Source organism: Suricata suricatta, chromosome 7, assembly GCF_006229205.1.
Source record: "Suricata suricatta isolate VVHF042 chromosome 7, meerkat_22Aug2017_6uvM2_HiC, whole genome shotgun sequence".
Classification (NCBI taxonomy): domain Eukaryota; kingdom Metazoa; phylum Chordata; class Mammalia; order Carnivora; family Herpestidae; genus Suricata; species Suricata suricatta.
The window spans coordinates 95,106,949-95,119,673 of record NC_043706.1 but is presented as its reverse complement, the minus strand read 5'-3'; the positions used below and the strand labels follow the sequence as shown (position 1 = coordinate 95,119,673).

Genomic DNA, 12,725 nt, shown 5'->3' with positions numbered 1-12,725 from the left:
ATGATTTTTAAAAGGAATAGGATTTCCTCTCTGTTCTGCTCACTGGGGATAATAAGTTTTGGGAGAGAACATACATGCAGGATGAGGAGAGACGGTATATCAGAGTCTGAGAAGAGGAAAAGGAGGTAAAAATATTTAGGAGGGTGTAGCTCCCTAAGCAGACATTAGTGACTTACAACTTCATGTGAATGTTTTGCAGGTTTTAGTTGAAAGTTGTATTAGTTTTGATAATGTAGAATCTGGGGAATTTGGGTACTTCTATGGAGTAGAAGGTAGAAATATTTGGGAAATCCACATATATTGGCCAACAGAAATGTCTGTTGACAAGGATGTGGTGTGCAGAGCACGGGCATGTTGAAGATCCATTTTACTGAGGGTGGGCCACGCCTCGTCCTGTTAGGATTTAAGGAAGAGGATGAGGCGCCTGCGTGGCTCAGTGGGTTGAGCATCCGGCTTCAGCTCAGGTCATGATTTCACAGTTTGTGGGTTCGGACCCTGCGTTGGGCTCTGTGTTGACAGCTCAGGGCCTGGAGCCTGCTTCAGATTCTGTGTCTCCTTCTCTCTCTGCCCCTCCCCGGTTCATGCTCTGTTTCCCAATAATAAATAAATGTAAAAAAAATTAAAAGGATTTAAGGAAGAGGAGAGTATGCTCGTATGCAGAGATGTGAAGAGGGTATGTGAACAGTGGGCAATGCATTTGCTGGTTCTTACACTTGGAAGGAGACGAAGGAGAGTGTGCTTTGAGGAAAGGAAGGGAAAGGGGAATGGAAATACTTCCAGTGCAGACAAGGCAGAGCTTCTGACTAATCGGGAAAGGTTTGGAAGGGTGGTGCCATTCTTTATTCTCTTTGTCACTCATGTATTAAATCCTTCTGGGCATCAAGTAGAATGACTGTACAGAGCTATTCAGGGGGCGCCTGGGTGGCTCAGTTGGTTAAGCCTCCGACTTCAGCTCAGGTCAGATCTCACGTTCGTGGGTTCGAGCCCTGCGTCAGGCTCTGTGCTGACAGCTAGCTCAGAGCCTGGAGCCTGGAGCCTGCTTCTGGTTCTGTGTCCCCTTCTCTCTCTGACCCTCCCCCTCTCATGCTCTGTCTCTCTCTGTATCAAAAATAAATAAAAACCATTAAAAAATTAAAAAAAAAAAAGAGCTTTTCAGACCAAGGGCACTGACTGCTTGGTCAGCAGAATCCCGGGCTTTTAATGGGAGAAGGCTGTGAGATGGAATCATCATGTGTATTTCAAAGTTCCAGAGAACAAGCTTATCCACAAAGTATGCCTCCGGTCTTCCTAGGAGAGCTGGAAACACTTTCACAACTATCTAATTTTAATCTTTGCAACACCCTTCTGATGTAGGTAAGAAGATAGATTCTTACACTTTTTTTTTAACAGATCATAAAATTTCATGACAAGTAGTTTCCAAAGAAACCACGTGAGGCCAAAGTGTGAAGCCAGCCGGAGCAGTCTGTTTTCTGAGAGCAGAGCTGCTCTTCTTGTTGGGGAAGCATTTTGTGTAGTGTGCTTTCCTCTTTTCATTCCCATCTACGGCCATTGATGGCCTTCCCAGCTGTAATGCAGAGCTTAGCATTGACCTATAACAGATTCAAAGAGTGTTAATTATGAAGGCTTCCCCATGGTTTTGAGACTAGACTGCATATAGAATCTGGTTTTTTTCTCTTTTCTTCTTTTGCTAAGCACTTAGAGAGGTTTCAGAGTTGCAGAAAATTTCCCTGGTACATGAAGCCGTTCAACCTAGGAACTGTCTTTTGTTCAGCAACTCAAAAAGCATTTTCTGGAGCATGAACTGCTAATGAACGGCAGAATTTTTTTTCTTTAATGGCACTGCTAATCATTATCTTCCTAACTTCTATTGTCTGAGGAGAGAAAAAATTCTATTGATCTGCCCAGCTAAGATTTACCCCTGTCAGTCACAAAGACTTAATTTCTAACAGTGGTGGAGGAATAATAGATGAACAGCCAATTTATCCTGGGATGTTAAAGCCTGAAAGATAATGGAACTTCTCCCCTTCGTTTAACATGGGGTTTGAAACAAGCCACACAGAAAGAGTTGTATTTCATTAAAGCATGGTAGTCAGGAAGATAAAGATTTTTATGGTAAAGAGGGTTTTTCTGTTTTAAAGAGATCTGGTGGGGACAGACTTCAGATTTAGTTTTGAGTTTTATTTTTTATCAATGAAACCTTAAGTCATCTCCTTTTCATATTTAATTTAATTGTTAAAAAAGCTTAGGGCTGGGGGACTCCCGTGAAATCAACACCCTGTTGCTTTCAAACCAGAAGTAGGCGAAATGAAGGACTGGCCTGGTCATAGGTAGTGCCCGGTGCTTACCAGCTGTAGTAATAACTTCACCCTTATTCTGAAATTGAAGGCTAGAATAAGATGGCATGCTGTGGGGGCGCCTGGGTGGCTCAGTTGGTTAAGCCTCCGACTTCGGCTCAGGTTATGATCTCACTGTCCGTGGGTTTGAGCCCCGTGTTGGGCTCTGTGCTAACAGCTCAGATCCTGGAGCCTGCTTCAGATTCTGTGTCTCCCTCTCTCTCTGCCCCTCCCTGCTCATGCTCTGTCTCTCTGTCTCAAAAAATAAATAAAACATTAAAAAAAAAAGATGGCATGCTGCAGCTTGCAAACTATTTTCATTATTGTCCATCAAACTTTGGAGTGCTCTACTCTAATATACTCAATATGCAAAACCAGGATTTCCTTAAAATTTCATCAACTTTTAAGGGTTTCAAGAAAGATAATATAGGGGGCACCTGGCTGGCTCAGTTGGTATAGCATGCGACTCTTGATCTTGGGGTTGTAAGTTTGAGCCCCATGTTGGGGGTAGAAACTACATTAAAAAATAAAAAAATAAAATCTTAAAAAAAAGAGATGGGCGCCTGGGTAGCTCAGTCGGTTAAGCCTCCGCTTCCAGCTTCCGCTCGGGTCATGATCTCACAGTTTGTGGGTTTGAGCCCCGTGTTGGGCTCTGTGCTGACAGCTCAGAACCTGGAGCCTGCTTTGGATTCTGTGTCACCCTTTCTCTCTAACCCTCCCCTGCTCGTGCTGTCTCTCTCTGTCTCTCAAAACTAAATTTAAAAAAAACATTAAAAAAACTATAAAAAAAAAGAAGCACACCTTGGATATACTATAGCAGTGCTATGATGCTATTCTCAGTGCGCTCTCTGAGGCTGCAGCCAAAGTGAGAGGATTGATTCTGAAGCAATTATGCTAAACCATCACCTAATCAATGCATAGTTGGACAATGGCCACTTGATTTTGTTAGATCTGTGTTTGAACCTTATAAAATTCTATAAATTTCTGGGGGCAACGAAGAGAGAGAGAGATGATTGCAGTCTTGGATGGGAAGGAAAACCAGAGAAAGGCGGGGAAAAGGATTCTTTTTTTGTAATCAGAATTTTACATTCAGAAGATGTGGAGTAGCTTTTTTTCAAAGTCAATATATCTAATGTTTTATGTTTCACCAGTTGGTACTCTTTTCACTTTGAAGTACATAAGGCAAAGGTTTGGGAGTCTGTGATCTGCATTCTTAGGTCTCTAAAGGTCTTAATCACATTCTGCATTGAATCCATACTAATGTCTTCGGCTTCAAAACCACCAGGGACTCCCCACTGCTCATTCAATAAAATCCAAAACGCTCAGCCTGCTCTTTTCCAAACCTGCCCACGGCCTTCCCATTTCCAGAACAGCGCGATCCTTTCAGGCAGTAAGAATAGCATAAGCAAAGGTCTAGAGGCAGAAAGTGCAGTGGGGCTTGGGGCATAGAATGTGGGGGGTGCCTGGAGAGGAAGTTCATATACACCACGTCCAGCCCACAGGGGTCTTGAAATCCTTGGTCGCACACATTTTAGTGAGCCCCTCTCTGTGCGAGACACTGGTTACCGCGGGGAGACAAAAATAAATAATCCCCTCCTTCCGTCCCCATCCCTGCATCTGCTGCGGGACTTGGGCTGGTGAACAATTACTGCAGAGTTAGGAGGAGCTGGGGTACCTGGTGGGCCACAGTTATAGCAACAACCGGAATTCGTTTCCTGATTCTTACGTACAATTTCCCCACATTAAAGGCTGAGTTAAAAACCCACAACGACGTTAAAATGCGAACTGCAGCTATTAAAAACCTATTCCAGTGTTGAGGTTGAAGCAGCTAATGGTAGCTACACACCCACAATATTAGCAAGACACAGAAACTCTGGCCCCTCTTCTTTGTTGTCCGGTTTAGAGACGCTTTTCTCCTGGCTGCCCTTTGTGAGGGGAACTATTTCCACTGCCTCCTCCCCTGGCAACAGCAACATTCTTTCAGACGGCATTGGTCTCCCCTCTGAGCAACCATCTAAGTCTCCGGGGAAGGTGGGGGTGGAGGGCCTGGGGAGGAGGCGGATCGGGGAGGAGGGGGAATGGCTCCAGGCTTTCTACCCCCCCACCCCCAGGAGCCCTCTGGGTAAATTCTCAGTGGGCCTCAGCACCAAGAACATTCCTCAAGGAGGTGCTGGGGGTTGTGTGCTCGGCGGATGGCTTTGCATCTAACACTGACGGTGCAAGCTCGAGGTCAAGTGAGCGGACCCGAGCTGTTCTAAGGCGCGGGTGGTAGGCAATCGGCACTGGCACTGTACGGAGGGCAGCGTATAAAAGTGAGCCTGGCCAACAGCACGAGAAAGGTAAACTCAGAGAGTAGGGCGGTATGTGGCTCCATGACACACACCACCTGCAGAAATCAGAGACACAAGGGAGGGAGGTCATGTTTTAGAACACTGCAGGTCAAGGTGGGACGGAAAAGACCCGTCAGTTCAATTGGGTCAAGGGGCCTTCCCAGAGGTGGTGGAAAGATCCTCGCTGGTGGGCGATGACTGGAAAGGAAAACGACAGTGGGCTAGGTAGGAACAACCGAAGCAGAGACATGGTTTTCATTTCCCCTCTTATGTCAGTTGAGTCCAGACCCGGTGAGCCCAAGCCCCAAACAAACAATTGAACATGAAGGCAAGAGGAATATAAACTAGTGCAAAATGAAAATGAAATGTCCTTTCTGACTTTCAGTGAACAAAAATAACACATTACATACACATGAAGCACTTACAATGCGAGGCACACTGCTCCGAGTTTTTGTTTTGTTTTGTTTTAAAGTGTATTTATTTTGAGGGATGCCTGGGTGGCTCAGTCGGTTAAGCCTCTGACTTCGGCTCAGCTCATGATCTCATGGTTCATGGGTTTGAGCCCCGGGTCGGGCTCTGCACTGACTGCTCAGAACTAGGAGCCAGCTTCTCATTCTGAGTCTCTCTCTCTCTGACCCTCCCCCTGCTCACACTCTGTATCTCTCTCTCTCAAAAATAAATAAATGTTAAAAAAAAAAAGTGTATTTCTTTTGAGAGAGAGAGGGGAAGGAGCAGAGAGAGAGAATCCCAAGCTGGCTCTGTGCTGTCAATACAGAGCCCAACTTCAGGCTTGAACTCACAAACTGTGAGATCATGACCTGAGCCAAAATCAAGTCGGATGCTTAACGGACTGACCCACCCAGGTGCCCCTACTCCGAGTTCTTTAATATATCAATTTATTTAATCATTACTTGGGAAGTTACTACTATTCCCATTTTATAGATGGGGAAACCAAGGCATAGAGAGGAAAGGTAACTGGCACAAGGCTACACTGCCAGTGAGTATTTTAAGCGTAGAATAGGGTCTTCTTCATGCTGACTTTTTGGCTATGTTCTTTACTCTCCCTTCCTGAGGCTATGTCTCCTAAACTCCCTGGGATCCTTTAGCGGGTTGAATGGCACTGCAGCCTTGCTAGTGATGCGGGTTTCCAGGTGCTACAGACAGGGGAGGGCGGGCCGGCAGGAACGAGTCATGGGGAAGAAGAGAATGACTGCCATTCTCTTCTCATATGAAGATCCTTTGTTAATACTTAAAATTTACTTAGTAACTGTCCTTAGAGGCTTGAGGGAGAAAATTTCCACCCATGGATACATGGCCACCTTGTAATGACCGGTTCCTACCTCCCACCCCTGACACTCAACCATTTCCATGGCTGGGGAACTTCTGTGCCAAGACTTCTAACAGTTTGACCACGGACCACCTGAAACACATTAAAATAAAGATTTGGGGAACTCACCTCTGACCTCATCTCTAGAGGCGGGGCTTCTGACCTACCTTTAACCATCTCCCCAGGTGGTTCTCACGCATGCTTGAGGCTGAGCATCCCTGCCTTATGATCTGAAAATAAGACGGTTTCTATGCTTTCTGTAGGGCTAGAGCAGTAATGTGATGAGAAAGTAAAATGGCTTCTGACCTCTGGGTTTTTAATATATTCACAAGCTAAGTTGAAATGACAGAGCCTGGAGATTTTTGCCTTTGGGCATGCTGTGCTTCACTTTACCCTGTCAGCTCCCTGGTGATCTTTTCTGACCTTAAAAGGTTTTTTTTTTTTTTTTTTATGCCCTTGACTTTGGGAAAATTTCAACCAGGAATGTTTCTGACTTCAAAGTGATCTGTAGCTGGGAGATTATTTCTGGCATGTGTCATAATGATAAGATGAGCTGAGGGTGAGGGAGGGAAAGTGCTCCATAGGTGGTCCCTTGAAGCAGGCAATGTTTTGATAATTCTTCACCTGAGCTGCTTTGTTGTCATAAAACCCAGGACTGTCTCATTGTGGGAGTTCATGTCTGAGACTAAACCTATCTAACAATATCTCAGATTGTGTGTGTGTGTGTGTGTGTGTGTGTGTGTGTGTGTTTTTCATAAGCTTTCTATCCAGTTGAGAGTTTACCTTAGAGCCATCGACCCCCAAAATTTCCATGCTGCCAAAGTACTGCTCTCCCCACAGCCACATGTTTCATTTTGGTTCTTCTTTCCCAATGGCTTGTGTGAAGCATTCTATGGTTCTTTCCACGTCCCTTGGGTGCAAAAGGTACCAGGTTGGAGATATTACCCATGTGAGCCATCCAGTAGAGGTTGGGGTATGATTCTGTTTACAGGCAGGCTAGATGAGGATCCTTCCAGGATCTATTGGAAGAAATGTGGTATCTTGGATCTGACTTCAGCCTGGTTGGGTGTGATGTCTGTTGTTTGTCAACAATTTCGGAGATGTGGTTGAGACCCATTCTATGCAGGGTGTTGCAGGGGTACAGAGGTAAGACTGTACCTGTATATTTGAGAAACCACCTACATAAAGGAAAGAGAAAGCAAGTCTGCAAATTCTAGAGCAAGTTGAACACCAGGAGCGGGAGAACACAGTGTTAGGAGATTCAAAAGAAGCAGGAAAGGCTCAAGCTCTCTCCCCGCCAGGCAGGCCAGGGCATTAAGCCATTCCCCAGGCATTTTCCATAAGGTAAGCTCTGAGCCAGCTTTATTAGGTTGGGGACCAAGCAGTGGTATGATTTTAGGCAGGGATCCCAGTCCTGAGCTGCATTTCCAGTGTCTGTCATTCTATTACAACTTCATTCTTCTAGGTCTTGAAAGCTTTCATCTTGGTGAGTTCTTCCTTTAGCATGCCTACTTCTGATGGGGCCTAAGTCGTGTTGAACTGGTATCTTCATATTTAGGTACGTGTTTAGGGTGGGGAGGATGAAACTAATTGACAGCCTCATGAACACAAGCCTATGTAAGATGCAGTTTGAGATGAGGGAGAATCCAATGTGGGGTCAAGGATAGTGATAGCAGAGTGGAGGGAACTAAAAATAAACTGCTTCGTTCATCTGTCTGCCAGAGGCTGGCTCAAGCTATTTTTTGAGGTTTCCCCCTGATAACAAAGGAATTCTTGATGGACTCTGAATGGGATTAATCCAGGGTTTCCAGGCTTCTTTGGTGAACTGAAAAATTAATAATAGCACTTCACATCAAAAAATCTACAATTTTTCCTTAAGTTAGCAATTTTTTCTTGGGAATTATAACTAATTACAAATACACACAGATTTGATTCATTTTTACTCTTTAACTCAACAATTATTTATTGAGCACATACTACATGCCAAGTACAGTTGTAGGAACTGGTATTGTAGCAAAAACTGAAGAAAAGTTCCTGAATTTAAAGAGCTTCCATCCTAGTTGGGAAAGAGATAATAAACAAGTCATCATATTTCCAAATCTCATGGGCAGTTTTCAGCCCACATTTTATTAGACCTTTTAGTCTCTTCCTTCTAGAAATACTTTCCTCATTTCGTTTCTGGGACAACACGTTCTCTTTCCTTACTGTCTATCTATTTCAGTATCCTTTGTTGACTCCTTCTCATCTTCCTGACTGTAAATTGGTGGACCCAGAGCTGTCTTAAAATATTTCTTCCTTCCCTTATTCGACATCACTATGCCCATGATCTAAAATTTATATTTCTAGCCCTCACTGCCCCCCTGAATTCTAGTCTTTTAAATGCAATTGCCTACTTGACACCTTCACTTACATATCTAATGGGCTTCCAAAATTTAACACGACCGCCCAAATCACACTCTTGATTTTCCACCCCAAACTACTCTTAATTTTATGCTTTTTCTTTCTCAATTAATAGCAACTTCATTCTTCCAATTACTCAGGAAAATCCTTGGAATCATCCTTGACTTCTTTCTTTCTCTCTCAGTCTACCTCTGATCCATCACCGTTAACTATAAAGATGCCATCACAGCATTGGGAGCCTGGGTGGCTCAGTCAGTTAAGTATCTGATTTTGGCTCAGATCATGATCTCACAGTTCATGGGTTTGAGCCCCACATCGGGCTCTGTGCTGACAGCTCAGAGCCTAGAGCCTGTCTTTGGAGTCTGTGTCTACCTTCTCTCTCTGATCCTCCCCTACTCACGCTGTCTTTCTCTCTCTCTCCCTCCCTCTCTCTCTCTCTCTCAAAAAAAAAAAACATTAAAAAAAGAAGCTTAGAAATTATCTAATTGTTTAACAGTGGAAGACTGGTTACATTATAGCACACGTGGCCATTAAAAATGATGTTATAGGCTAATAGTTTACTGTTGAATGACCTTTGGAAAGTTTCAAACATGCTCAATAATAGAGATCCGTGAACCCCATCATCCAGCTACAATGATTAAAAGCTCAAAGTTATTCTTGCTTCATTTATACTCCACCCCTATTATCTCCCACCTCTTCCATTGGATTGTTTCTAACCAAACCCCAGACATCACATTATTTAATGTGTGTTTGTACCATATAGAAAAGCAGATTATAAAGAAGTGTGTATAATATGATTTCATTTTTGTAAATTATGTACATATATGCATAGGAAAAAGTCTGACAGGCTCGGTAGCTCTGAATCATGGTATGTGAATGATCATTGACATCTTTTCCCCAATGAACATGTATTACATGGAGAAAAGATGGTGGGGACAGGGTGGGTGAGGGAAGATATTGATGCCAGACATTCTAGTTCTCTTCCTTTCTTTATTTAAAAAAATTAATGTTTATTCATTTTTGGGAGATAGAGAGATTAACAAGGGAGGGGCAGAGATAGGGGGAGACACAGAATCCGAAGCAGCTCCAGGCTCTGAGCTGTCGGCACAGGAGCTCGAACTCACTAACTATGAGATCATGACCTGAGCTGAAGTTGGACACCCAACCACCTGAGCCACCTAGGCACCCCAGTTCTATTACTTTCTAAATCCAATTACTTTAATTCAGGTAGGGTACTTCATGTAGTGAAAGGGAAATAGCCGCTTTGTAGAGCTGAGGACCCCTGTCTTTCAGCTTCCGTTTTCTCTCTGGACAGTCTGTAACTAAAAGTTGCCATACAAACATCTATTGTTACAGCAGGGTTTCTCAACCGCAGCTCTATTGACCTTTGAGGCTGGATAACTCTTTGCTGTGGAAAGCTATCCTCTGCATTCGAGATCTTGCAGCATCCCTGGTCTCTACTCATTAGATGCCACCTGCATCTTCCCCTCAGCCTCACCCATTGTAGCAAACAAAAACGTCTTCAGAAATCACCAAATGTCCTCGGGGAGGCAAAATTACCCCGACTGAGAACAGCTACACTACAGCACGTGCGCTCATTTAGATGCATGGTGTCTGGGAGATTAGCAGCAAAAATGTTCTGTTTTACTCATCCTGCTGGCTGAGACCTCAGGAAAGATATAATTTGTGATCTGATGAAAACTGCTTTCGTGGTTTCCTGAGCTGCACATTTCAGTAACCAACCTATGACTCTGTGGTTAATGATTATCTGCATTTTTGAGACATATCCAGAAAGGAACATGACAAGTTCAACTCCATGAGAAAAGCAGATGTCGTGAATGAAAGATAGCTTGTCAGCTGAGACAGTGATCAGTTAGATTTTCCTCTCCAGCGTACCAACTAACCCATTTCGCTATTCATTATCATCCATGACATAGGGAAATGTGGGTAAGTTAAAAATGGGAGAATTCTTCCTAGAAAATTAATGACACTACATACATATAAACAGTTCCTTTTTATTTGTAATAAACACATAGAGACCATTGTAAAAGATGAGGGAGAAGGGCATTTCAATATTGCACTTTATTTGGGTTTTTTTCTCATAATGGAAACATTATTAGAGAATCGTAGAAATGAGATAAGGGAAAATATGAGGTCATCTTGCCCATTTTCTTCAAGAGCTATACTGTTCTGTGTGCCCCCTCCCAGCCCCAGTCCAGAATCTTATTGAATATCCCCACTTTCATAATATAGGACACCCCTCATGTTTTCCTTCTGGAGAGTAACTCAACACATGAGCAGAGGACATAAATCAGTGGTTTTATAATTTTCAAAAGATTGCCTCTTTAGTTAGCACTGTGGTGGTTGCGTAGAAAATAAAACTTCTAGCAAAGTCTACATCAGACTTTGGCAATCCAGGTTTATCAAGCACAATGAGCATCATGTCTTAAATAGCTTTACAGGCACACCTGGGTGGCTTGGCTGGTTAAGTCCCTGACTTTTGATTTCAGCTCAGGTCACTATCTCACAGTTGGTGAGTTCAAGCCTCGTGTTGGGCTCCGTGCTTATGGCGTGTAGCCTGCTTGGGATTCTTTCTCTCCCTCTCTCTCTGCTCCTTCCTTGCTAGCGTGTGCACTTGTGCATGTGCTCTCTTTCAATCAAAATAAACAAGCATTAAAAAAATAGCCCTACACAATCATACACCTTAAAGTAGTATATTTGTGAACCTTAATGGTTGTGTTTCACAACTGTTCGATACTCCTGATTCCACACACTGTGTATGATATTTATAAATCTTTTCATGCTTTCTTACATTTACCTACTTTGGAATCAATGCTTAAATTTCATTTTTAATGATAACATCCAAGATTTTCTTTAATGGTAAAAATAATAAAAATAATGACTATTAATTGAGTAACTTTTGTGAGCCAGGTTACTGAACATTTAACATTTTTTGCAATCTTTGTAATCCTACCGGATATATAGTCTATTTACACATGAGAGAAGGGAGGCTGAGAGAGGTTAAGTACTTTGTCCAAAGTCTCACAGCTTCTGAAAGACACGGTCCTGATCCAACACACAGGCCAAGTCTGACTATTTAAAAACAGGATGTGAAGTTTTCTCTATAAAAATTTGTGTCAGGAAGATGTACTTGCTTGGATTCTTTAAAAGAAAGCCCATCTGCAGTAGCCCCAGGGCTGCATCTAAGAAAAAATCAAGAGTCAATCATAATGAAACCCTCAGGAGCCTGGGGATTGGTGTGGCCCAGGGGACCGATTAGACTGTGTTGTTAGGTGTGGAGAAATAGCTCAAGTGCTTTGCACAGTGACAGAGAATAGACTGGGCCTTTCTTAAGTTACAGAGATTTTAGAAAGGAGGGGTTCTTGTGGAAAATTCCTGAGTCGTGGGAAGTGGGGGAAGGGGACTCCATATTTGGTTTGTTGTCCTCCTGTGTGCAGTTAGCGGGTAGCCTCATGTAGAAGTATGGAAAATAGAAGTGTAGAGCATAAAAAGAAGTGGCCACAGCTAAATACAACAAACCCAAATCCAAACCTAAACCTCAAGCCCAAACCTCAAACAGGTTATGGGAATGAATTCTAACCATTGAAAATGAACAGTCGACACCGGACGTCAGGCTGTGAGCGTTCAGCCTGATTAATTAAGGTGAAGGTGGTGATGGAAATACCAGCTGGGGAGCATTTTGCCGAAAGATAAATTTGTCCCTCTGTATCTCTGCAAGACAGCAGGGAGGTGTGTGTTTGGAGCTAAATTAATTTGATTTACATCATGCCATGGTAACTTCTGTTCTCTCTCCCTGCTGTCAGATGTCTTAGCTGGCTCTTTCCCTCTCCTTCACCCCCACACATTTCATAACACGGAGAGAGAGCACGGATTGGCTTGAGGCAGAATTTAGCAGTGGAATAACTCTAATTTGATTATTCTGTATCGAGTGCTAGTCTCCCCCCGCCACGCTTCTTTCTTGAGAGAGAGAAGTTGTAAACCCGAGCCTAAGTGCCATGTATTTTTATGCTGTGCTTAGTGGCACAAACTGCTTGACAATCAGAACTTGTCCCTTGTAGCAAAGCCTGGCAGCTCACCTAGCCTCCTGTGTTTCTTCAACAATACTAATGCTACAAAATGAAGTTACCACCCAGGTCCCCGTTAGCAATGCGCTTTTTCTGGCGGTGTAGCTTTTCAAGTCCGCCAGCCTCCGGAGGCCGGGGCGGAGGGCGCCCCCTCGGGGACCCCCGGAGCTCGGGTTCTGGGCCCGCCGGGCCTCCCGCACCCCTGCGACCCCGCCCGGCACGCCGCCCCTCGCCCCTCCAGCGGCCGGGC

The 12,725-nt window shown here is 43.8% G+C and overlaps 1 protein-coding gene across 1 annotated transcript in view; it reads left to right on the top strand.

Annotated features, from left to right (window-relative positions):
* Positions 1-4,857: 4,857 nt before the first annotated feature.
* The window catches only part of METTL24 (methyltransferase like 24), a 103,740-nt gene continuing 95,872 nt past the window's right edge, over positions 4,858-12,725 (top strand). The window contains exons 1-2 of the mRNA XM_029943208.1: positions 4,858-4,888; positions 12,581-12,723. Coding sequence (XP_029799068.1) covers positions 4,858-4,888; positions 12,581-12,723 — 174 coding nt within the window. The remainder of the gene's footprint in view (positions 4,889-12,580; positions 12,724-12,725) is intronic.